Consider the following 27,655-nt stretch of genomic DNA (forward strand, 5'->3'; position numbering starts at 1 on the left):
CCAGCAAGACAGACAGAAAGCTCAAGCAAACAAACAAGAATCATGGAGTTTGTTTTGTATTAGCTAACTACTTCTGGGCATCGGGCCTGCCCTTGAGTGTGGCTGACATATCTAGTGACACATGTATCAACTGCAAATAGTTTCTTGGTTAAAAGTAAAATCCTGTCTACTTCATCCTCTCGGTGCTGGGACCCCATCTGGCTTGAACCTGTACAAGTTCAATAGTACTTATTTTAAGAAGGCATTTTAATAAAGATTTTTGAGGTTCTAAAGGCATTATTTCTACACCTAAGACTTAGCTGTATTCTAAAGCACATACTTTTCCAAGTTAAAGTTCTGATCTACTCCTAAATTAGTAGCCTCTCTATGAATGAAATTTTATCAAGCATTTTCTCCCTCTATGTACTACTACCATAATAATACTTTTTCTTCTTTAACTTAATCTATGGAGTTAACTACAGATATCAAATTTTTAATATTAAGGCATCTTCTGTATATGTAGTATTAAACCCAAATAGGCTAAGATTTTCATTTTGAATGTATTTTGCTCACAAACAGGTCTTAAATCTCTCATGTGAAAGCAAGCCAGGCAGAGGGAGATACGTCTTTAACCTCAATACTTTGGGAGGTAGAGGTTAGAGGACCAGAAGTGCAGTAACATACTCCAAACACCTTGAGTATTCCTTATTTAAAATGCTTAGAACCAAGTGTGTTTAATATCTCAATTCTCTTTCTCATTTTGTAGTATCTGCATAGGTAAAAGTTATCTTGAAGGAGAGACTCAAAGCTAAATATCAAATTCATTTATGTTTCACATACATCTTGTAAACAGTCTGAAGATAATTTTGTAATCCTATGGTACAATGGCTCTGTTTAGCTTCAAACTAACTCTACAGTTCAGTAAAAGCCCTTATAAATGTAATATTAATATTTCAGTACCTAATAATTAGGACAATTTCTATTATCATCTCTATTATGTAACCAGTTTTATGCTTCTGAATAACTGAAAATTTTCTCCATCTAAATTTTTCTTTAAAATACACCTAAAATAAAACCACTGGTCTGATATACCCCTCCCCCCCCCCCTCTCGTTTTTCGAGACAGCGTTTCTCTGTATAGCCTTGGCTGTCCTGAAACTCACTCTGTAGACCAGGCTGGCCTCGAACTCAGATATCCACCTGCCTCTGCCTCCGAGTGCTAGGATTAAAGGCGTGTGCCACCACTGCCTGGCCTGATATACTTTTCTTTAAGTTCTGTGAATGGTACTCTATGGTGATCCTTTCCCACTATGCTCACTTAAAACAAAAAAATGTTTATTTGAACTACATTATTCCTCTCCAACAAACAACATATTCCAGATACTGTTCTAAATAAATCTTTTTTTTTCTCTCATAGCACTGCTAAGTATGATGGCTCTGTTTTACTAAATGAACATGCAGAGGTTGAATCGAGCATTTGAGCTTGGATTCAAAACAGAGAAGCCTAGGTCTATAGAATACCACACTGATAGTACCTGTTCTTGTCTGAAGTTGCATAACCTATATTTATCTTTTGAAAATCATAATCTAGAACCACTTATATAACTCCAAACTTTATAAACATAAAAACTTCAATAAAATAATTTCTTAAATCTTTTTAAGACTCCAAATACACAAACCATGGCCCTAATAATCAAAGCAATATTACATGGAAGTATAACACATTTCTGAAAAGAACTTCTGAAGATGGCTGAGAATGTAACTTTAATCAAATAGAAGGAGTAAAAGTATAACTTGAAGCTAATTCAACACTAGTGTTGAGTTAAAAAAATGCTGACATCAAATAGAGGTAATTAGCAAATGACAAAAATTAAAGGCAAAGTACTCTTATTCTATGCATCTAAGATGCTAGTGATTATAAACAGAACTATTACCTTATATACGCTTAATTAAAACAAAAGAATGAAAATCTTATACTATTTCAATTATCACATGCTTTCAACTCTTGAACACACTCAGATTTGAGATCTGAACAGGAAAATAAAAAGGACTTACAATCAAAGAAATAACTGGAGAGTTAAATCACCACATAGGTGAATGAAACTTAAGAAGTAACATTCACTCCAAGTAGCTGTATGATTATTCAGTTGGTATAAAAGATGTTAAAAATTCCAGAATATATATTTGGTATATTCCTACCCTGTGCTCAGAAGTGAGAATGTTAATTTTTAAAAAAAACTGAAGAAATAGCACTGAATCACTAAAATACAGGCCTTTTGAGTCTGGTGATTACAGACTTAGCCTTAAGAATATGCCTAGAACAAATTTTCATAAAAAAAATTACTCATTTATTGTGCTAACAAAAAGGTAGCAAAGTGAAAACCATGGAAAACTAACCAGTTTTAATCAATTTGCCAGATGGAAAACAAAAACACTAAAACACCACTATTACTAGAGATAATTTTGCATAGAGAATACAAGATGAAGCACTTAATAGCAAAGATTCCAGTACCTTCAGTTTAACCTCCAAATACTTAAACAAGCAAACAAATATAGTCATACTTCATATTCAAGCAAGACGGGATATAAACAACCAGAAAATCTGATTGTTCCTGGAGTACAGGAACTTTTCACTATTCCTGCAACTACTATTTAAGTGGAAATTATACTAGTGGATGGAGAGTTGGACCAGTTGGTAAAATGCCTATTGCACAAGCCCAGAGACTTGAATTCTAATCAACACCCACATAAAAGCTGGCCAATATACCAAATATCTATTATCCCAAAAGCTCACTGGCTAATCAGCCTAGTGAATCAGTGAGCTCCATGTTCAGTTGACAGACTCTATCTCAGAAAAAAAGAAAGTAAGCCATTTCTCTCTCCTCTCTCCCTCCATCCCCCCCCCCAAGATAGCAAAACAATTAAGATTTGTGAACCAAAATAGAAAAATTAAAAACATAAATAAAGGCAATACTGAAGTGAAAAGACTACAGATAAGGAGTTCTCAATCTGAGGGTTGCAACCCCTTTAGAGACTCAGTGATCCTCTCACAGGGTTCGCATAGCAGATACATTTACATTACAATTCATAACAACAGCAAAATTACAGATATGAAGTAGCAACAAAATAATTTTACGGTTGCGGGGTCACCAAAACATAAGGAACTATATTAAAGGGTTGTAGCATTAGGAAAGTTGGGAACCACTGTTATAGATGCTTGATATTTATGAAAGTTTGAACAATAAAGTTGAGTATTATTTAAAATGCTTGGATCTGGGAGTTTTTCATATCTCTTTTGTTTTTCATTTTGTGATGTCTGCATATATAAAATGAGTTTATCTTGAGGATGAGAGTCAAGACTAAACATCAAATTCATTTATGTTTCACATATATCTTATAAATAGTCTAAAAATTTTGTAAGTATTTCTAGTTTTCATTGATATTTATTAGGTATGGTCAGATATAAAATTATTCCATGGGTAATATCACGATGAGACCCAAAAGTTTCAGGTTTTGGAGCATTTTAGATTTTGGTTTTCAAATTAAGAATGCTTAATTGGTCTGTGTAAATTAGCAGAAAAGAAGCTTTGACAGTGATAAAAGGCATTAGCACATGGCTGGATGTTGGGGTATGCTCCTGTAATTTCAGGAGGCTCAAACAGCAGCACAAGTTCAAAGGCAGCCTTGAGTATACAGTTCAAGACTAACCTGAGAAAAACAAGACCTTATTTCAAAAACAAAACACAAACAAACAAACAAAAGTCCCACCTTAGAACTGTAGAAAGGACTAGTGATAAAAAGTTTGTATGTGTAAGATGCCAGAGATATTTAATGTTAGTATCATATGTCATGAGGTCATAAGAGTATATGTTACATGTCTAGGCTAGATGAAAAAAAGTTTAAATGTTTTGGCTACAGAATTAGGAAAATAAATACCATAGCTTAAACTTTTTAAAACTTCTATCCAAGTTATAATGGGCAGTTTACTATACACTGAAAATCTAACTAGAGTACAATTACTCAAAATATCATTATCTTTAATTGGTTCTGATAAATACCAATCAGCTGTGGGAACTTCACAGTAATTTATTAAAGCCATTAAATTTAACTGATGTAACATTCAATACACTGGAATAAAAATATACTGAATATTATCTTAACAACCATAAAATCCTTGATGAAGGTTTATGTGAAATCAAGTCAAAAATAGTAATAGAAGTTCCTAAAATACTACTGTGAAAAAAGATGTAGAAAGCATTAAATACAACTTTAATGCAAATCTGATACCATTAGATAAATTAAACTATTGAAAATGTAAAGGACAAAATAAACATCCACTCATAATTTTCATGCTGAATATAAACTCAGCCTTCTATTCCAAGTAAAGCATCAAGAAATAAAATGCACTAAAACAACAAAAACAAATCTGTCCCTACCAAATATTTTAGAATTTTAAATTTAGAATTTTAAATTTAGAATTTAAAAAAAATTTTTTAAAGAGATAACAAATTTACTTAGTGATCTTTTAAGTTATTAATTAAGTTAAGTAATTAAGTTTAAGTCAAAACTCATTATTTTAAATATATTTTTTTCCTTTTAAGGCAAAAGTGAACACTTTTATAAATATATATACATATACACATAAATAAACTTACCTTTTTATCTTCCTTTACTTTGTGGGTTTTCTTCTTTATCTTCTTATCATCTACCTCCTGGTCAGATGTGATTGCAGGATTATCAATACCACCTTTCCAAGTTTCAACAGGAGAAAGTAGTGGATCTTCTTCACTTCCACGATGTCTTCCTTTTCTTTTTGTTTTGGAAGTAGTGAAAGCCTCATCATCACTTGCATCTGAGTGTGTTCTTCTATAGTATGACTTGGCTTTACTAAACAAAGTTTTAGATTTATATTTGTATTTTGAAGGCCTACGTTCCCCATGACCTTTCGAGGTTCTATCAGAAAACCCATTTTCTTCATCTCCTTGAGTGTTATTTACAAATGAGTTTCGAATTTTAATAATTCGATTCTGACTATCATCTGGGACAACATAAATCTCATCAGAATAGCCCTTCTGTTTGAAAATTGTGTCAAGGGGTTCTGCGTAGTTATCTGAAGAATCCATATCTTCAGGATGTGGCAAAGGTACCCGGGAAGTCTGTTTTCTTGGATTTTTACCAATACCAGCTTCAATCGTTTTTAAAAGGTTTGGATCCAGTTTTTTCACATTTGTTTTAGGTACAACTGGTTTAGGTTTAATAGGTGGAGGCACTTTATGGTTACGTTCATGATCATGACAATTTGGAGTGCTATGAACAGGATATTCATTTCCTTCCAAATCTAACCTGTATCTGGAACGGTCACTAGGTGTTGGAAGCAACTGTACATCATCTCCAATTGGACTATAAGGGGGTGGTGCTTCTGTGTCATCATCTGAATCAGGGTAGTTGTTATAGGGAAAACAGTCTCTTGGAGACGGTAGAAAAACATCTTCACTGTGATGAGTGGATTCCCTTGTATTATCAGACAAATAGGAATTTTCTATCATATTTTTTTTCTCTAGAACATCACTGAAGAACAAAGTAAAAACCTCAGTTTGCCTATGATACTGAGATAAAGAATATAATGCTGTAAATTTAGCAGTTATCTCAGTTGCAATGTGTTCTCCTTCAGTCATTAACTCCTTGATAGCCTCATTTTCAAAAAAATCAGCTTGACTGTCAGTAACTGCCACCAGTTGTACAGGAATAGTATCTTGAACTTCTGATAGAAATGCACGAAGCATTCCCATTGATGCTTTCCTTTTTGCAGAATAAACTAATATATACCCATGAACCAGTTCATCTTTTCTTACTCCAATTGAGGAGTGGTATGACAATATTGTGATCTGTATTCGCCTCCTTTTTTCACCAATAATTTTGTCAAGCATTAATGAATTATTCTGTCCAGCTTGAGCAGCACTGCAAGAATGAGAGTCAAGGAAAGGTGAAAGAATGAGATCCACACTAAATGGATCGCCACACATGGCACACATGACAATTCTCAAGTCAGCTTCTGACACATCCTTATTGATAGGAACTGGGCTCACCACATCTAAATTGTGTTTAACTGATTCCAATACTCCTCTTAGAGCTTGCTTTATTTGTGATTCATTAAATTTACGAGGATAGGTACCAGTAGGTACATCTACAAAAGGACACTGCAATTTATTGGCCAACTGCTGACCTTGGTGCCTGAGAATTGGTAGATTTTTACTAATGGAATCCCTCTGATTAGCAAGAATTAATGTAAATGGAAGATTAGCCATATATTTATCTTTTCTGATCTGAGACGCTTCGGTTCTTATTTTTCCAATAAATTCCCCAATAAAATTCAGTGACTCGATGGAATTAAATACACAGAAGCACCCATGTGGTTTAAAGGCTGCAGTCCATAGCTGACTCAAAATGTAAGGCGATTTGGCATCAACAGGCCGAAGATCAAGTTCATAAATTTTTCCATCTAAGGCATACTCATCATCAGTGGATTGAGTCCTTATCTCATTTGCTAGCTCCTGGGCAAGGCCATCTTTCCCTAAAATGAAAAGATTAACTTTGTCTATATTGGCACTATCATGATACAAGCGTAAGCGGCCATGATCCGACTGCAATGGACTATTGGCAAGTAAGTGTTCCACTTTAATGTCTGTACAATATTGGCCACTGAGGCATGTTTCTTTAGTGGGATGATAAACAAATCCTATATGCTTTAGTAGAAGAGATTCTCTATCAGGTGCAAGTTTCTGTAAAGCTTTATATCTAGGTTCTTCACTTAGAACTGTATGAATTTCACTCATTTTATCAGAACTTGGTGTTGCATTAAGATCTAAATCATAAAAAAGTTCAGAATGCTCAAAAAGCATTTCCTGAAACTCTTCTTTGGCTTTTTCTACTATCTCTCGCTGATGTCTACCATATACTTCTTTGCTATCAGTCTCAGTGATGTATTTGAATGCTTCATCCTCCATGACAAAACACATAACTTCCTCCCATGGCTGCCCAGGTGAAATGAACTGAATTTTTTCTAAAGTCTTCTTGAATTTCTCCTTCATTTCTATTCTTCTTTTCTCTGATATCAGATGTTGTACATGGTTTTGATAGACCTTTTCTGCTTCTAAAGTGCTTAGAAGGTCGAATGGGATCCGTCTATCGTTAATTTTGTCTATATGGTCAGTTTCATCCCAAGGTGTTTTTTCTAGCACCACAAAACATAACTGGAAATCTGGTCTCTTTTCCATTAACTTCAAAGCTTCCAACCAATTCAAATGTTCAATCTCTTCTAGATCTGGCAAGAGAGTATTAAAAGCCCTTGGTAAGGTACTTATATATTCTTCTCTCCTTTTCCTTATATGTTCCTGTTTGAGTTGTTCTATATGCTTTGAGAATGTATTTCTGGCCTTTCTTGTTCCCTCTAAGTTGATATATTCTTCATAATCAGGATGATTTTTTAATTTATTACTAACAGTTTTCCAAGTTGCATGATAATCTCTCACAGTCTGTACAAGTTTTTCAAACTTGTCTGTTGCTGTGACAACAAGTTGTCTCTGTGTTTTATAAGCATCCAGATAGGGAATAATTTTAGGTTTGCCACGAGTTTTATCCAACATTTGTACCAAAGCAGTGAAACATGTCTCAATGTTGACATTAAATCGTGCTGATGTTTCCACTACTAGAAGGTTCTTTTTGTTTGAAGCAAAGGCTTGAACTTCTCTAAGGTAATGATCCACACATTCATCACATTTAGTTGCTGCTATTATCACAGGCTTTTTGGATTTGGATAGCTGGACAAAAAGGTTATTCACAAATTTAAGTTGATCATCAAACTTCCTATTACATCCTTGACTCACATCAATACACAATAAAAATCCATCTACATTGAGTTTCCCTTCAGGCATCTGCTTCTGTTCAAAGTCTTGCTCCAAGCCTAGCTGATCGGTGCAAATGTACATTAGTTTTTCTGCTGACTGCAATTTAGAGGCAGCTGCACGTTTTATATATGGTTGCAAATTTGTACTTCGATGAGGCAAGAAAGTCTGGTCATCAATGAACTCTGTTTGTTCAATGACATGAATTTTGCATTCTACTCCATCTTCACCATTTTGTGTTATGTCACCCCAGTATAAAAAGTGATCATTGTTTACTACTCGGCCTCCAAAGTCAATGGTGCTAAGCACAGAAGTATGCTCTGGATAATATTCATCTGCTTTTGAACGTACAAATCTATTGCACAAACAAGATTTTCCAACTCCACAGTTACCTTTGTCTTTTTCAGTCCCAGAGAGTCCAACTACACTGACAGTATAGGATGGGGGTCGAGGCTCTTTGTTTTTTGCCATCATAACTCTTTTCTCATGTCTTTACATTCATAAAGGTAACCATATATACTTTTCATTCTGAAAATAAAACCATCTCAAAATACAGATCCTGAATTTCAGAATTATATTTGGTTCTTTGTAGTTCCCTCATTGCCAAAGAAAGGTCTTCTTCAAGATCATATGGATCATCTTCCTAGAAAGGGGAAAAAAATATGAAAAACTTACATGAGTTACACATGTGGAAATACACAAAGTAAAAATGTCAATAACAAAGTATTATGAAAACTAACAATTCTAATATGTAAAGACATCATATAAACAACTTATAATTTACTTTTATAAATACACATGGCCTCAAATTTTAAGGTAGATCTAACAATAAATGCTAAATATACGAATCTAATAGCTCACAAACATTAAAATGAATTCCCTCGAGCCTCTAGAAACCAAATGTGAGCTCTGCTTCTAATTAATCCTTTCTACGAATTTGAAAAATAACTAATCTTTCCTACTCCTTTAATTTTCTTGCCTTCTATAAGACTATGTAAATAAAGACTAACTAAAATGTACTGCTTTATCAACTAATTTACAGCTTTTACTCAATTTTGTTTTATACTGTGTCAAGGGTAGAATCAAGGGCCCTAGTGCTAGCATGCTCTAAGCAAGTACTCTAAAACAGCTTCAATCTCCAGCCTCATGACGTAAAAAGCATAAAATGACTGGCTTTAGATAATAGAATTCCTCAAAGTCTATTTCCCCAGGATTGTAATTTTAGGGGTTTTTGTTTGAATGTTTATTTTTGGTAAGTTAACACTCGTGTGAAATTTATTAGATACAATCTTCCCAAAATTTAGAGGGCAGAAAAAAGAAAAGGAGGAGAGGTAAAGGGTAGAAAGGAGTTAATACTATTGAAAAATTTCAACTAAACCCTAATCTCCACCAAATGCTCACATCTTTAGTAGTATCTACTATATATGCTTATCCAAATACAATGTAACTCATAAATGTAACTCTGGACACTATGACTTCCTAAGAGTTTAGATTTGGGGTACGGAATGAAGCTTAGTGGTAGACAATTTGTGTAATGGTTAATTAATTAATCAAAGCAATTTTGGTATTTTTTAAGGGCAAAGAACAAAAATCTCTAATAAACTAATGATGGGAACCCTGCTTTCCTACTATGTACATATTATTTAAATTCAATGTGAAATTCCTTTTCAACTATGGTCAGCACTGACATGATGTTACTAGGACAATTATGCATATAGCTTCTTTCTTATGAAATTTTACTTTCATGCACAGTAACTTATTCTTACAACATTTAGTCAACTTATTTGACTTATGATGAAAGCAAGGAACAGTAATAATGGTGGTAGTAGTAGTGGTAATGGCCTGCATGAAATTACATGGTTATCAATTTTACATACTCAACCATAGTGCTGCTTTTAATAGCTCAGTGAGGGCGCTCAAATTCTTTTAAGCTCATCTTAGAAGCTCAGGGTTGATATCAAGAAAGTTATATCAAGAGTGTCAATTAACTTTATAGAAATTAATGATAATATAGATATTTGTGTGAAACTTTCCTAGACCTCTTTTTAAAAATAAAGCTATTTCCTAGAACTAAGTTTTCTAAAAATTTACTAGGCCATTCATACTCTACATTGTCTTTTAAATAAAGTTTAATAGCATGAAGTGGTTTTCTACAAATTAAAAGCTACACAAGGAATCTAGAAAAATAAAATCTTAGGAATTCAATTAACCTAAAATATTTTTAGAGACTAGAATACTACTGACTGGAGCCTGGGTAAAGTGTGAGGGAAATTGAAAAGTGAAGAGAAGATGGATAATGGGTATTGAAGTACAGCTGGACAGCTGGACATAATAACTTCTAATGTTCTACATCACTGTAGCCTAATCAGAATTGAAAACAATTATTTTAAAATAACTAGTAGAGAGGTGTAATGGCTAATTTTGGTTGTCTACTTGACACACCTAGAAAGGAGTGCTTTACCTATTGTGGGCAGTGCCATCCCCAGGCCGGTGGGCATGGGCTATATAAGGTAGCTAAGCAAGCCAGGGAAAATAAGCCCCTATGGTGCTTTCCTTCATGGTGCCTGTGCTGCTTCCCTCAATGATGAACTGTAACTATACACCAAATAAACCCTTTTTTTTTCCCCTCAAGTTTGTTTTGTCAATGTTTTATTACAGTAACAGAGAACCAAACTTGTACAAAACAGTGTTGGAGTGAACCTGACCATGCTGTTTTGGCAGAAGACTAGCTCATTTGGGAGCTTTTGGAGAGAAAAGGCTGAGTGCTAAGAGTTTACCATACTGTTGTTGAAGCTTGGAAGATATGTAGACAGAAATGGAGGTGAGGTCTGGCTTATGATGTTTCAGAGGACTAAGTTTCAATACTTAGACTTTAGTCTCTCAAAGACTCTATTCCTATAACATTTTAATTAATCTATGTAACTAAAATCTTTGCTTTAAGTGGGACAACCAATGTTGGTAGGCTGAGGCTGAAAAATTGCTATGATTAGTAAGAGAGGAGCATCACTGAGGTGAAATCAGGGAAGTAGTTCCTCAGAGTTAGCACATAGCTAGGGGTAAGGGGTGAAGCCTATATCTGAAGCTGAAAGCAGAACTTGGTAATGTGTAAGACTTCCATATGGTACTGTTCTGAAGGCATGAAGAGGTTACAGAGAGCAGATGAGTCATGGCACTATATGACAACATCAAAGATGCCCTGAAAAGAGACCAGGAGTGAGTATTGGTGAAGGTTCAGCCTCAGTTGCAGTAGAAACCCTAGTACCGAAAGAATCATATACAGAAGATGTGGCTTGACACTGTCTGAGGCCAGGAAAGGTCATTGGTGAAGGTACAGCCTGTTACAGTGGACAGTCCTGCATACTGGAAATGCAAGGGCCATAGAAGGACTACAAAAGACAGTGTTAGGTACATAGTGGACTCGGCCTGAAACTAGGAGACAAGCTGCATGGGCTGTGGATGGTGGAACTCAAGTTGTGGAGCTACCCAAGCCCTTTGTATCCCAGATCATGAGTGAGTTCCAGATATTAAGATTCTAAACTTTTTGTTAGATTTTGGTTTTGTTTTTATTTGATCATAACTGTACCCAAGTTCTTTCCTCTTAAAATAAGAAACTATATCATTTATTTTAGATTTTATAGGAACTGTTAAGAGATTTTGAATTTTTAAAGTATTCAAAGTTTTAAAGACTGAGACCTTTTAAAATGTATACCTAACAAGTTTTATATTGTGATATTATATTAGCACAAGACCCAGGGAGCAAAGAAAGAAAGGGTTGAAGATTTTTCACAGTAATGTTTGTGTGTCAAACTGACAAGGGGTAAACTTGTGATGGCCAATCTTTTTTGTTTATTTACATTTCAGATGCCATCCCCTTTCCCCATTTCTCCTCCCTAGAAAAACCCTATCCCATGCCCCCTTTTCCTTTTTGCTTTTATACAATTTTTTAAAAATGTTGATCAAAGGCTTTATAAGTTTGGTAATGCTCAATCAGAAGTGTAACCCAATACCCAACCTAGATATATAAACTATCCTTGACTGGTGGAGACATGTGAACATCTGCCTCCATGCCCCCCCCCCCTTTTTCTCTCTCATCAGGCCAATCTTGGTTGGTTGCCTGACATGACTAAGAAAGAACCCCAACTAAGGAACTGCCTCCATCAGACTGGCCAATGAACATGAGCTATATAAGAAATGTAGCTGAGTAAGCCTGGGGAAATAAACCTCTAAGTTTTCCTTCATGGTCCTTGCCTCTGCTCCCCTTGAATTCCTGCTCTGACTACCTCAATGATGGACTGGGCCTAGGATGTATAGCCAAATAAATCCTTCTCAAGTTGGTTTTACTCCATATTTTATTATAGTATAAAAAAGCAAACTAATAGAAAAGTTTTTGACCATTCCCAATATGAATAAATGACTATGGCTTTTTCTTTTAGAAGTACTGGAAAGTTTTTTAACAGAAGAATGGCAAGCTCTGGTTTATATTTTAACAAGAACCTGGCTGTTCTGGTATCAAAAGATATGCCAATTTCTCTGATCCAATCACTTATCATATGTGCTAAAATGCCACACTGTATCCCATATACACAGAACTACTGTCAATTGAGAAACAAATCTATAAAAATTAATCTTTAAATAAAAAAACTTTTGTCCCCTTTCATAAAATTGTTGCATCTATTTATAAAAGTATGATTTCAAATATTTACACCTTTATAGTGCCTTTGTCCTTAATAGCCCCAGCCTTAAATATGTATGTGTGTGTGCGCGCGCGTGCGCACAAGTGTGTTATGCATGTGTGATGTGTGTGTACACACACAAAACTTAGCAGTTCCTGCCATCTTTACTACTATAACCCAGATTCTATTCACCATCATGTTTGGTAAATGATTCTAATTTCATTTCCTTGCGTAATTCCCTTTCTCTGGTCTTTTGATATCAGAACCAGGTTCATGTTGAACTATAAACCAGAGCTTGCCAGTCTTCTGTTAAAAACTTTGCAGTACTTGTAAAAGGAAAAGCCAAGTCCTTAATGTCCTACTACTATAATTCCTGCCTACTACAATGTTCTCATCATACATTGTATGTTCTGAGCTACTTTCAAATTCTCAGTTTCAGTCACAGTGAGGCACACAATATGCTTAACACATACCTAGCTTTGTACTTTCCCCAGTATTTCCAAAACTACTGCATGACTAATGTAAGTATTGTATGTCATTAACTCTACCCCTCTCCCATTTCACTCGATTTAAGGGCCAAAAAGGAACAAATCTTTATCACACTAGTCTAACAAGCCTAACAGTACTTCACAAAACAGATTTATAAGTCTTAACATTAAGCTGAAAACTTTTCCAAAAATGAAGGTATTTCAATCAAAGTAAATTATGATTCATAATAATATACTTGGCCAGAATAAGCATATATTTTTATTTATAAATGTTAAAACTAATTTTTTAAAAAGTTGCACTCCCAGTACCCACATGACAGCTTACAACCATCTAACACTCTAATTCTAGGAGTTCCAACATCCTCTTCCGGTCTCCACAGCAATGCACGCACATGATGCACAAACATGCAGGCAAAGCACATAAACACATAAAATGAAAAATAAATTTAAAAATCTAAAAATAAGAAATATAGCCCTAAATATAACTGACTTTGTCCTTTTTACAAGTCATAGTATTTATTATAGAAAATTACATTTCTAAGACTTGTTTATACAGAAATAACTTTATAATTACTTGCTCAATCCTAAATACCCTGATGTAATCAAACATTTCTAAAGACAGACCTAACACAAAGATCATCCTATATTCAATAAGCTAACGTAAATTTATCCAGAATAACTTAACAAAAAAACTTCATACTAAAAAATTAGTGTAAACATGAAATATTGTTCTATTAATGTTACTAATTCTTGATGACAAACTTATCAGTGATATAAGCAAAAACAGGTAACATTTTAGCATATGTAAGGTAGCTAAGTAATTCAACAATGTAATAATGAAAACCAATCATATCATTTTCATTTTTTAACTTTTACCTTTGAACCAAGATTTCTGCCACAAAACCACACAATCTTTAAATGTAATACAGCTGTAAAAAGTCAATTTTATGAATTTGTCTTTAGATTAGACTATAATCAAGTTATAGAGAGAATCTTTTAAATTTTTTAACAATTATGTAGCGAATAATCTAGAATTTTCCGTTTTTACCCCATCTCCTAGCTCCCAGATTACCTTACACATATGGGGAACAAAATAATTTTTAGCAATTAATAAATAAATAAATCTTCAGGCTCAGTGCACAGAGCTCTAAAACCATTATATAATCCTGATGTCATATTTGTTGGCACAATTAATAGAAATCCACATACTGCTATAAACCTATAGTCTAACAATATTCTAATCTACAACATCCAGCATCTTCCTAAGCCCTATAGTTTGATCACTTACATACAGTATAGACTGATAAACAGTACAGTACTTCCAGGAGGTAGATGGTGAAGGGATCCAAGCAGGAACTCTGGGCTTCCTAACACTATTCAATAAAGGTAATTCTTTTATCCATTTCTATCTTTTGATATTTCAAGTTGTTAGGAGGGGATTTTATTGATGAAAGGCATTTTTAAACCAGGTACACTATTCCCAGAGAGTAAGTGCAAACCTTATTACTTAATCTACCTTTCACTGATCTTTCACTGATCAACCTGCTTTCTTCCCTATGCCTTTATGAGACAGCTACCCCAAATTTATACTAGTCTATTTACTTATTCAGTAGTAGAAATATAAGCATCAAAGGTCATCTCATTTCTATCAACTTAAGAGAACAACCTGTATGTCTGTTTAGCCACTACCTGCTTAACCTGAAGACAGTACTATTAATATGGATGCTCACCCTCTTTGAAAAACTAAGGAGTAAGAAAAGGGAATACTTTTAAATACTTTCTATATTTGTAATGCTATACAGAAAAGGATCCATCATTTTCATTATATGAATGATTGTAAGCAAGGTTTTCCAATGTTTTAAACTTACAGTTATTTTGTATGTGTATGGGCATATACACCACAGGTGTGTATATAGATCAGAGGAAAACTTGCAGGAGTCAATTCTCTTTACACCATGATAACTCAGGTCATCAGGCTTGACAGCAAACATCTATATAAACACTGAGCCATCTCAGTGGTCCTAGGTTTCATAATTTTCTTTTTAAAGATGGTAATAGTAGCAAGTCAAATAATCACAGGAAGAAGTATAGTTTTAAAATATTGGACATTTAAAAAAGAGTATCAAGAGGCTAAGAAACATTTTCCACACTATAAACACACACAGACACACAGACACAGACACACACAGACACAGACAGACAGACAGACACACACACACACATACAGGCACACAGGCACATACAAACATATAAACCTTGGTCAAGGTGACCCACACCTATGACTCCATCATCTGGGAAGATAAGGGAGAAGGCACATACAGTCTTGTCTATGATTTGTGCCTATTACCATAACACAATCACAGAAGGCAAAGGGAGGAGGATCAGAAATTCAAGGTCACCTCTGGCTAAACAGCAACTTGGAAGCAAGCCTGGTATACATGAGCTTTGTCTTTAAAACAAACAAAAACTCCATACCACCACTCATCTTTATAGTACCATAGCTAAAGCGATACAAGCAATGTGATATGTACCATGGCGTTTAAAAATGCAGTTATGAATTCAAGTAAATGAAGTACAAGTTACAAGCAAGGTTTGAAAACTTTTTTCTATAATGGGTTGGGCTTATTGTCCAGGGTCTGTCATGTTACTTGATGTGAGAATAAAATGATCTTGATCTATTATAATAAAGCTTCATTTAGACACACAGGTCTCTGAATTTCATATTGTGTTCATATATTTTAAAATATTATTCTGACAACTTCGATAGTTATTTCATAATATAAAAGGATATTATAAAAAAATAAATGGTCAGACAAAGGCCATAGTTTACAAACCTTAGATGATTTCTTTTGTATGCTATGTGTTTAAATATTTTGCTTGCATGTATATATGTGCACCACACGTGTACCTGGTGTCTGTGGAAGCCCAAAGTGAATGTCGGGTCAAGTAAAAGCAGACAGGGAATGAAACCCAGGTCCTCTACAAGAGTAGCCAGGGCTCTTCTCTTCTCCACTGTGCCACTTCTCCAGTCCTGAGATGAAGAATTTTGTGAACAAAAAAGATTTGATAGGATTTGGTTTTCAAAGAGAAGTCATTCCAGATGTGTGATTAATGAAGAGTGAACTGAGCACGGCAACCATATTGGAAAGTAGAAGAATATGCCTAGATTTAAAATATATCCTATAAAAGAACAAACAGGAGGTAGACCTTGTAAAAATAGGAGAGTCTAACAGTAGAATACAAGACTGAATGTGATGGAATACACAGCCTACAAAGGTGAGTAACTACTGTATGCTAAGCACCTGAACTGTCTCAGCAGAACTGAAAAGAACAATGCTAGACAGAGAACTTAGTGACTGGCACATATGTCTAATACGAAATAAATGAGTCAGTGTTTCTCAATGAAAAGCTAATCAGTTTTAGCAACAGATGGTGATATCACCTGAGTCTGTAGTGTTATCTCCAAAGACATGAAACTTGGTAATAAAATGAGGCAAGGTCAAGATGAGTAACAAGAACATAAAGTTCAGAAAATTTTAAGACCACTAGGTATTCCTAGAAATATCTGAAGACTCCTATACACCAGTACCTTAAACAGCCAACACTCAAAAAGTGTTACATTGGCTTAGAAAAGAAAAACATACAAGTAATAAGCACAGAATTTTTCATCAGTAAAAGGGCATACTCAACAAGAAAAATGAACAAACTATACCAAACTAGAAGCCAAGAACTATAGTCCATCTCTCCAGGGCTGCTGAATGTCAAATACAATAAGAATAGAGAGTTTATTTCTCCATGATCTCTTTATTACCCTTGCATTTGTATTAATATTTCAACTTACTCATAAGGTACAAACTGATGCTCTTATACTTTTACCTTACATTTCTTCTCACTTGCCAATCTGGCTTACACTTTCCCACATACTTTTGGCCCACAGACATTACCACTTCAACATCTTTTTTTTTCCTCCTCACTATCTTAACTACTTTTGAAAAGTACCTCTTTTGTAGAACTTTCTTTATATGCATTTTGTTTTGTTTTACTTATTTAAAGTAGACAAGTATTTTGCCTCTATATTATGTTTGTGTTCTGTGTAAATTCAATTCCCATGAAGGCCATAAAAGGTCATCAGGTTCCCCTGGAACTGGAGTTATTGATAACTGTTAGCTACCATATGGGTGCTTGGACTAGAACCTGGATCCCCGAGAAGAATATTCAACACTCTTCCTGCAGAGCCCAATCTCCAGCCCTTTATAGCAAATTTTAAATCAGTAAAGTACTATCCTGTAGCCAAATTCACCTGTTCTGTATTAGCCTCACATTTAACTATTTTTACATTGTTCCACATCTCAAATTCTCTCTCTCAAAATTATAAGCTCTAGGGATGGAGACATGGCTCAATCATTAAGAGCCTCTTGCAAAGGCTGGGAGTAAGTGCACAACCATTCTAGCTCCAGGAGAGCTGATGCCCTCTCCTGGTTTCCAAGGGCACCCACATGCACATGTGTATATACAGACAAGCATGTTGGGGGTGGGGGAGCCTCAATTTTAAAACAAACAACTATAAGTTCTGATAGAAGTTAAGACTATAGTTCATACACACTTTCTTATATAGCTCACAGTTCCTAGATATCCAATAAAATAAATCTGCTAAGGACAATAGATTAATCAGAAGGGAAAAAAAATTAAAACCAATGTTTGCAATTAATTCTGCATGATAAAAAGCTTGAGAAAAAGCTAAGTGACAAACCTTAAGTCATATTTTAACCATAAATAAAAGTTACATGTAACTTTTCCTAAGTAATATCTCTAATTCTAAAGGTAAGATGAAAAGTTACTGTTTTACAGCACAGCCCTGTGGAGATTGCTTACAGAACACTAAGGGTTATAAAAACAAACAAACAAAAAAAAAAAACCCCAAAAAACAAAACAAAAACCCAAACTGTTTTCTTCTGTGAAGGATAACCCAAGAGACAGAGAGCGCACACACAGGCTAGCTCTGTTCTTTCCTGGACATCACAGCACCTTTATCTACCTAGTCCTCTACAATTACTACCGCTCATACTGAAGTATGAACTACATTCTACTCTCTAATCCATCTCTTTATCCCCACAGTACGTTATAAAGTGCTAAATAAAAACAATCAAATTAATGAACAATAATACATCAGAGACTTTAATACTTTTTAATGCAGATGTTCGTAGGTTAAAAACAGAAACTGCCTTGGTTTGGGGAGGGTGACTTATCAGAGGAAGTCTCATCTAATCAAAGACTGCAGGGATCTAAGGAGCAGAGCAAGGAGCAGAGCCTGAAACTCAATTAAAGAATGTATTTTAAATTCTTATGTCTGAGTTTTGTTTTAATTCTAATGTTCCATTCTAGTTTGTTTGCAGTACTAGGGAATGTACTAAGGGCCCTGCAGAGTGAGAGTGTGTGTGTGTGTGTGCTAGGTAAGTATTGTATACCAACCCAACACACTCTAACATTTCCCCCTATTTGATAAAATCAACAAAACCTTGCACTTAAATGGCTCATTACAGAACTTGCCAAATGGAAGATATATGACTTTATTAAACTTTCCTCAGTATTCTTTTAGACACATTTCTTTCTTGTACTTAATGATTATTACAAACATAAAATAACACTATAGGCTGCTTCTTGAATCAGTTATTAACTACAGTGCTTTCTTGATTTGCAAAGAAAAAACTATGGATCCAAATAAACAGTGGAAAAGTTTAGCATAGTATAGTATTCATGAAACATGCTTTTCTTCAACAACTAAGGATGATTGCTTAGTATGCTCATGGGCCTGGTTCAATTCTAAAACAGCAACAGCGAGGGGGAGGCGGTACATAACTATTATTCAAAAACTAAACCATAAGAGAATTGAGATATTAATTTAGATACTGAATCAATTTTGAAAGAGGCTGGAGATGTAGCTTGGTGGTAGAGCACCATGCAACATCTTGTTTCAATGTCCAGCACCATAAGAAGAAAAAAATCTAATCACCTATATAGTTTGAATGGACAAAGATTAAAAAAAAAATAAATAAGCATAATTCTGTGACAATTTTTTCTATCCACATGTAACTAAGCCCATTCCCAATGCTCTTAATAATCAATGTACAAAAATTGGTAAAATAAGGCATGCTGATCTGAGTTAAAGAATGTAGCTAAAAAGACAACCAAAGCAATAGTTATCTAATTGTCTATCCTGTTGGATTCTGCTTTAAATCAATCAGATCAATAGCTACAGTTCCTTAAGTTAAATAAACACATATCCTTCACCTTTAAATCCACAATTTATATAAACTTCCCTCATGCCTTACCAGGCTTTTGTGACCCACAGTTATAACTTTCTTCCTCTGCTCTACATTCTATAGATAAGAAAAACTACAGGTCAATTACAAAGGAGTTTTTAAAAGGCACAGAATGAGATATTTAAAATTAAAGCAACATTTTTCTGGAAGCTGCAGGTGACCTTATACTGTCAGTTTTAGTATGTAAAAATACTGAAAAGGAGTACCACACAAATAAACTGGAATGACAGCAAAATGTTTTCAAACACATTTTGGTGAAGTCTATATTTAAAGCAAAGTATTTTTTGGGAATAGTCATATCTGGATGTAATGGTTGCCTGAAGAACTGTCTTTCTTAGATGGAGATTGAGAGAACTCTTCCCTGAAGTGAGTGGTCTCCTCAAAGCTGGTAAACAACTCCTAACACCCTGTTCAAACTGGAAATTGGTTTTGAATTTAAGTAGAAGGGCAATCCCTACCTCACACACCTGCCGAAGGCAACAGCACAAACACTAGTAAACAGAGGCATTTCACTGTTTCATACTTGAACATTTTAAAAAATGTCCTTGTTTTCTACCTTCCCAGAAGAAAAAGTAAACTGATGACATAAGGTTAAATGGATGAGGAAATCCACTCATCTATCTTGGTTTTGATTTAGTACATTTTACTTGTTATTTACTAAGCACTGACCCAAACTGGATTCCCATCATACGGTAAAAGTATGAACTTCTCCCCTGCAACTTTCTCGGAATTTTATTAGTCGTTCTAATAGTTTGCCCTTACTTTCTAGCACCCTTCAGCCTCAGCTTCTCCAGAGCTTGCACCTCACTTGCATTTCCAATAATGCTGGAGAGGGAGGGTGCGAGGGAGTGTATTAATGTGTGGATAAGTGCACGCGCGCTCCCGAGCTGCTCCCCACCCCCACCCCGATACTTTTCTTTGCTGGGAACCGAGGGAAGATTTTAGAGGTTATTCCAGCAAAAAACTCGGGATCAAAGCCCCAGCCCAGTAAAGCAGTCAAACGACAGGAAGGAGTCTGTGTTTGGGTTGCGCAGTGCAACTTCTCACTCCCTTACCCCAAGCTTTAGCAGATGGGAATGTGGTGGTGAACCCAGGGAGGAGTCGAGGAGATAAGAAAAAAAAAGTGAAAGGGCCGATCCCCCCGGAAAGGCGGTTAAGTTTGCAGCCGAGCTCCTGTTTCTGCGGCTCGGCGCCCACCGCGCTCGCTCCCCCTTCCAGGTGGAACTCGTTAACATCAGCAGCCCGGCCAGCCGACGGCGACCCCGCCACCTTCCTTTCCCCGCGCACCCTCCAAGCCCCGGACAAGTGAAGGTGGCGCGGGGAGAGGACGCCCGGCGGGGCCGGCACGAGCTCGGCGACCAGCAGGCCTCCGCCGCCCCCGGCCCGGTCACCTGTGGAGAAAGCGGCCCCTCTCCGGCCTCTCTGCCCTTCAGCCGACCGTATCCCTGCGGCCCGGCCTGCGAGGACCCAGCCGCCCGGCCCCGGCCCCTTCAACTGGTTACAACCGGCGGCGGCGAGCGAGGGTCCCCGGCGGGAGGGGAGAGGCAGGCCCCGCGCAGCTAGCTCCCCGAGGTCCTACCTAACAACGCCGGTCTCCTCCGTCGCCTCCTCAACGGCAGCGGCCGCGGCGGTGGCGGCGGCAGCGACATTCCTGGGGAGCGCTCCCGCCGCCGCCGCCTCCTCCACTCTCGGCTCGCCTCTCGCTGCCGGCGCGCTCCCCGCGCCCTCGCCGACACACACGCCCCGAAAGCCGGAGCCCCGCGGCTCGCGCTGCCCGGTAACCCGCCCGCCTGCCGGCAGCGGCGGCCCCGACCCTCCCCCCTTCCCCCGCGCCCGCCGTCGCGCTGGGCTCAGTAATGGCGGCCACTCGGGCTCCTCGCGCTGACGGATCTCTTCCCTCTCTCCCGAACTTTACCTCAGCATCTCTCCCGGCGCGCACCGCCGGAACGCACGCACGCGCGCGCGCGCGCGAAGCCACACACCCGGCCGGGGGCGGCGCGGGCAGCACGGGGGCGCGCGTGCGTGCCCGCGCCGCCCGCCCCATAATTCCCCCCGCCCCGCGGCGCTCACCTCCAGACGCCTCCCGAGCCGCGCTCCCGGTTCGGCCCCGCCCCTGCCCTCGTCTCCCGGGAGCCGAGGAGGCGCGAGCTGCCGCGCCGGAGGGAGGGGGCGCGCGAGCGCGCGGGGCCGCGTCCCCGCTCGGGGCCCGCTCCCCATTGGCTTCTGCCCCTCCCCCTATCTCCGCCTCTCCCACCCATTGGCTCCCGCTCCTACTCCCTTCCTTCTCACCTTTTCCCTGTTACCCATTGGCGTGAGTGTTTTTCCTCAGCTCTCCCCTTTCTCCGTGCTCCGCTCCTCCTCCGTCCCATCCTCCACGCTTTAGGCGCCTCACGCCGTGCATGGTCGCCGAGCCTCCCCTGCCCTTCTCCCTTGCCTTCCTTCGGCATTTGGCGGTAACTCGGAGTCCTGCAAAGGAACTCAGTGCTGTGTTAGCCGTTGCAAGGCACGGATGGCATGGGCGCCGAACGCTCCTCCATAAATCCCTCTAAGCCTTGGAGTCTAAGGTCTCTGGGCACTGAAGAATGCAAAGGAAAGAATGTGCCTGAGCTCGGTCGCAGAGACTCGCGTGTGTGTGTGCGTGTGTGTGTGTGTGTGATGTGCACAGCCACTCCTGCCTGGTAATCGCTTACCGACCACAGTCAGCATCCGCCTGGGACCTGGAGCCACTCTCAGCCAGAAGCCTGAGCCAGGCGAGGGCCAGAGGAGTCCTTTCCCCGTGGGCACGACACAGACGCCAAGATTTAGATGGTTTAGGGTGGCCCCAGGGGCTCACCATCAGCTCAACTTCCAACTATCTGCTTCCCGACTTTCATACTGCCTTAAAATGCAATCGGTCTTTTTTTTTTGAGACTGTTAGAAATTAGGCAAGTTTGGGAGTACGTTGAGCTTTCCATTCATCTGTGCACTGATACGGAGAGGCAGAGAATTTGAACGAAGGAAATCATGGCCTTTACGCTCTGAAGAAACTATTTGTGACTTTCCCAAGGTCACCCTAATTTTAAACGGAGATGTTAGAAGGAAAAAATAAATCTGCTCCAATTCAATGGTTCATGTAAAGTAACTGGGGGTGGGGGGAGTATTTTTCTCTTTGGGGGCAAGATTTATTTTCTGTACTGAACGTAGTTTGTCATCAGTAAATACATAAAAATGCTTTAAAATTCAAATTATTCTTATGCTACATAAGGTACTGAAGTTAGCCAAGGTTGCTTTTTAGTGTTATAATGGCGTAGCTGCTGCCATCCAGAAGTAAATTTACGCTCTGTCAGAAAAGAAAACAAAAACTGCCTGTTGGTACAAATTTGTTAGAAAATATTCGTCAGTAAATCTGTCACAATATTCCAGCAGAAGATCTGTTTGTTCCTTCCCCGTGTCCCTCCACTGTTCATATTCCTCAAAGGTAAACTGCAAATAGTTTAAAAGCAGAAAAGACATTTCTAATTTCTCTGTTATTCACTCCTTAATTTTACAAAGGCATGACTAAACTCCCTGATCCATTGCTGTACCAGAGGCTGTGCTCTGGGGATACTTACAAACTAAGGCCGAGAGAGAAAGCAGAGGAGCATTGCAAGGAAAGTGACACAGAGAAGTCAGAAGGGAAGAGAGAAGACAATTAGGAAGAGGAAGCAGGAATCCCCTACATGGGCTTGAACAGATTGTGGTTTTGTGTATTTTTTAATCTTTGTACTAAAAACCCTTAAATAATGCCTAAAGCCAATTAAAAACCATAACCTGAATTGAATAAAATGTTCAGTATTATACGGTACTCATACTAAGATAATTCTGGAATTATCTTCTAAACAACCAGAAAATCTTTAACCATGGGTATTTAGCAACATATGTGAAGTCAAATAAATCAGGGCTCATAAAAGAAATACTAGCATAAGGTGTAATTTTTCAGCTAAAGGATCTGATGCCAGGTGCAAAAACGACTTGAAAATCTCATTGCTTTTAATAAAGGACCCTCCCCCCAACTTTATCACGGTTTTCAAGCAATAATTTTTATACCTGGCATTCTCTCTAGTCCTGAATCATCCATCTTGACTTAGAAGATTTGGAAACGTAAAGCTTTGCTTATTATTAATAGTAATTTACTTACTAGTATATTTAAGTCACCACTGCCGTTGTCTTTGTTAATTATTTCTCCTTTAAAAATAAAGCATGGCGTTCTGTAGCCATAAAAATCCTAAAATGGGGATTAGAAGCCAACATTCTGTGACTGGTAATGTCTATATATTTGTAGGTAAAAAGCACCAAAGAATGAGTGTAGAGGCGCCATCTCTTAAACCTGAGTAGGAGCAGTGCTTTCAGGGAAAAAACTTTGAAACACTCACCTTCCCCACTCAAAATATTTTGAGGAAAAAAAATTGAGGAAATTGTTCTTTAAGCTCATTCATGGTACTATGTGAGAGTTGGAATAAATATTACCCAACCTTTTCACATCTATTACTCTTCTTATCTGGAATAAAAAATTTAAATGCTTCATCTGGGTAATTAAAACCACCTGGAACTTGGTTCTTCATTTACTTTGAAATAAAAAAGGGGCAGGGGGAGAACGACTAACACTTCAATCAGCCATTTTAGGGTTTTAATTTAAGTATTTGTCCCTACAAATTCCTAGTTCTTCAACATATCCTAACAGAGTATTAATTTGCATGGTCATTTTGGAGCCAAAGATAAGACAGTCATAAAAAATGTTATAATTCTATCCTCTGCTGGAAATGCATGAACTATGTATGATATACTCACAGAAATTTACCCTACAGAAGCAGTTACGCCCCCTGCTGGAAATCGCTGATCATAACAGTGTTGTCTTTGGGAGCCTCAACCAAGAACACACAAAAAGTCAAACAAAAGGCAATCCTCTTGGGAAGTGTTTTTTTGCCTAACTGACACGAGAAGGGTTTTCAGGGAAGAAACAATACAGAATATTGTCTTAATTACAGACACAAAGGAGATGGAGAGGTAATGATACAAATGACCATACCGAAAATCACATGCAAGACTATTGTCTATTTTCCTACTGCACTTCTCAACTCATTTCCAACCCTCCTAACCTATTCCCATCTCCTCACTAGAGTTCTGTCTCAGAAGTTAAGACTGCTGCCATGGGAATGCATGACAAGATGGGGCTTTACTCCTGCAGGAGGGCAAATGATGGTATGCAAGCAGCCCCTGAGCCATCTGCTGAGGTAAGATGCTTAGGGTGTCCTCGTATTTGTTTTACGGCTACCAATGATAGTTTCAACATGAAAGAGTTCTAATTATGTCTTGGCAGTTACGGTAGAAGATATTTTGACAAGAGTTAAGGTAGTCATGAGTACAGGGATGGAAGAGAAGGACAGGAATGCCTTGACCTTCCCGGCTTCTTGTTCCACTGTGCCTTGTTCTCTTGGCTCTCCAGAACTGTATTTTCAGACTGAAATCCCAAAGATGCTATCAGAGTCTATCTTCAAAATGTCATGTTCCTGACCCTCTAGTCCTAGGACATAACTAACATTGTCAAAGTAGCTCTCTCCTATAAAACACTCACTGTTTAGAGAGTTTATTTGTAATGTGGGCTTCTCTTAGAGTAATGACAATTCGCCCAGGTCCTAATCAGCACAAAGACTTTAATTAGACAAAATAAAAAGGTCTTCAAGTTATTTCCTCTCACAAAAGGGGGTATTGTTAGGCCATCTGGACCCTCCGTTGAGTTTTTTGAAAGATCACAGCTTGAATTTAATCAGCCCCAATAAGGTTAACCCTATAAAGCTGAGAAATAATTGAAAGGGTGACTAGATGAAAGATTCAGATTCTCTCCTAGATTGTTATTGTGTTAACCTCAACCGTTTGACTTGAGGGGCAGACACCTGAGTTGCTTGGCTGTCTGATCAGGTGTACATTGTTTTCATTTTTGCGCATTGTCTCATTTTTAGTGGAGACCAGATTTAGATTGTGAGTTCTTCTGGATGGAAAGGATGAATGCGAGTTTGGCTCCATACAATGACAGAACCCAGGTTGTTTGTCAAGAGCTTAGCAAATGTTTGTTTCTACGGAACACTCTAGGTTTCATGGCTTTCGGGGGGGTTGATTACTAGCAGAAGGACATAGATTATGTTTTGAGGTACCAGCTGAGATAATCACTTTAAGGAGGGGAAGCCTATGAAAGTTGATTTACTTGTCCTTCCCCAAGTACAGCCCACGTTTCTCCATATAACATCTCTCTGGTGGGTGAGTGGGAGTCACTAACAGCAGATAACTATGGATCTAAGACACCAGGGAGCATTCTCAAGAACTGGTGCCGCATAAGAGTTTCCTGCAATCAACAATAAGACAGCTAATCACTCTGCAATTAAGGCTCTGTCAGTTTTCCTTTTTATAAGCTACAGAAGATGGTAAATACTTGTGTTACCAGTCCATGCTTATGCATTTTCCTGAGGAAAAAGAAGAAACCAAAATATTATACTTTTTTTTTTAGCTAAACTATTATATATTTCTAAATACTTGTTTTTGGAGACAGAGTTTTATTATGTAACATCCTAGGTTAGCCCTGAACACTTCACCCTCCTGAGTACTGGTAGATAGTAAGGAATAATAATCAAATTCTTTCCGTAATTTGACTTCCTATCCCTCCGTGGCACAGCCCAGAACAGGCCTATGTCACAGAGTTTGTTTCTAACTCTTGTTCTTATAGGAACGACTATTAAATAATTTCCTTTTTCATAAAAGTATTTACATTATTAATTCTGAGATTTTCTAACATCACAAAATAAAAGTAATAACGTAAAAAATTGATAAACCATTTCATGTACTCTATCTTAAGACAAATAAGTCAAATCCTTACAAGATTAAATTTAAATGGAGCCCATTTTTCATCATTATCATTTATTATTATTTTATTTTCTGTAGTGCTGAGGATGGTGCCCAAGGACACCCAATGCTGGGTAAGCATGCTACCATTGATCTATATACTTAGCCTTGTAAGGAAATATTTAAAATTATATTTTAGAAGTATATATTCACTGAGAAAAATAACCACAGTATTGTATGCAGAGTGAAGTCTCACTAAAAAGCAATAATGCCATAATGGTTTGTGTAAAAAAAAAAATGTTTGCAAACAAGATGGCGACATCATTGACTAGTTAGTATGTCAATATTGAACCTGGACTGTGGAGCTGTAGCTAGTACTGACTTCTTCTTTCTTCCATTTGTCTTTTTTCTTTTAATCTGTTTACTCATCCTCTAGGTGTACCTTCCACTTTTCTGTCTTTTAGCCTTTTGCTTTTCAGTCTTTCTGTTTGTGTCTCACAGGCTGTCCACTTTGGGCATGGTCGGATTCCATTTACGGTCACCTCTGACAGAACAAAACATCTCTCATAGGCATATATTGCCACATGTTGATTCTAGGTAATACTACTTTGGTGGCTTTTTAAAGTTCTTACAGACCAAAACATGCCAACCAAAGAACATGAATGTTATTGTATTTGATGACTCTGTTTTTAAATTCTTAAATCTACCAATCAATAGTATTATCCAAGGAGGAGGATGCGGCTCACTGGTAGAGTGCTCGTGGAGTGTGCAGAAGGTTCCATCCCTAGCCCCACACAAACCAGCCACGCCAAAGGTGTGCTGTCCCGTGTCTGTGATCCCAGCACCAACATCAGGTGTCCTTGGGATCTATCCTCAGCACTGCATTAATAACAACAACAACAATAATTATTATAATAATGATATAATAAAGATGGGCTCCATTTAAATTTAATCTTGCAATAATTTGACTTATTGACTTAAGGTGGGGTACATGAAATGCTTCATAAATTTTTTTTTTACATTATCACAGACAAGAGTATCAGGAGTTCAAGGTTATCCTCAGCTACACTTCAAGTTTAAGGCCAGTCTGGGTAAGATGAAGACCCTGTTTCAAAAATAGCATTACCCATATTGAAGATAGGCTCATGTAACATCTACTAGATAGTCCAATAGATCATTTTCACAAACACTGATGCAGGAAGTAGATCCTTCCACGGGTTCCTGTATAACTTTGTAAATGAAGTTTTATGATAGAATATATTTCATTTAGACGGCCTCCCATTTGGATTTGTTACGTGTTTATTTTTGTATTCTGCCATCCCTTCAATGAGATTTCTCTTTCTAAGAGGAGGCAATTCTGCAGCTCTTATGTATCACTGCATACTCCTGAACACAATACCAGCTTAAGAAGAAAAACAATGATTTTGCTACAGTGCAAAACAATTA

The 27,655-nt window shown here is 37.6% G+C and overlaps 1 protein-coding gene and 1 long non-coding RNA gene across 4 annotated transcripts in view; one reads left to right on the forward strand and one right to left on the reverse strand.

The window, feature by feature from the left end:
- The window catches only part of Arhgap5 (Rho GTPase activating protein 5), a 65,298-nt gene extending 43,903 nt beyond the window's left edge, over positions 1 to 21,395 (reverse strand). The window contains exons 1-2 of one of the 3 annotated variants that reach the window (XM_034514656.2): positions 21,276 to 21,395; positions 4,634 to 8,522 (exon numbers count right to left, since the gene is read on the reverse strand). In XM_034514656.2, coding sequence (XP_034370547.1) covers positions 4,634 to 8,353 — 3,720 coding nt within the window. In that variant the 5' untranslated portion in view covers positions 8,354 to 8,522; positions 21,276 to 21,395. Of the gene's footprint in view, positions 1 to 4,633; positions 8,523 to 20,939; positions 21,181 to 21,275 lie in introns of those variants that run through there. The other 2 variants (XM_034514657.2, XM_076941874.1) reach the window with 2 other exon arrangements.
- A 57-nt stretch (positions 21,396 to 21,452) lies between these two features.
- Positions 21,453 to 27,176, forward strand: LOC143443849 (uncharacterized). The gene is made up of 3 exons (XR_013113162.1): positions 21,453 to 24,382; positions 24,496 to 24,609; positions 26,309 to 27,176. It is a non-coding gene; the product is annotated as an uncharacterized LOC143443849 (long non-coding RNA).
- Positions 27,177 to 27,655: the final 479 nt, after the last annotated feature.

This window comes from Arvicanthis niloticus, chromosome 11, assembly GCF_011762505.2.
Source record: "Arvicanthis niloticus isolate mArvNil1 chromosome 11, mArvNil1.pat.X, whole genome shotgun sequence".
Lineage (NCBI taxonomy): Eukaryota > Metazoa > Chordata > Mammalia > Rodentia > Muridae > Arvicanthis > Arvicanthis niloticus.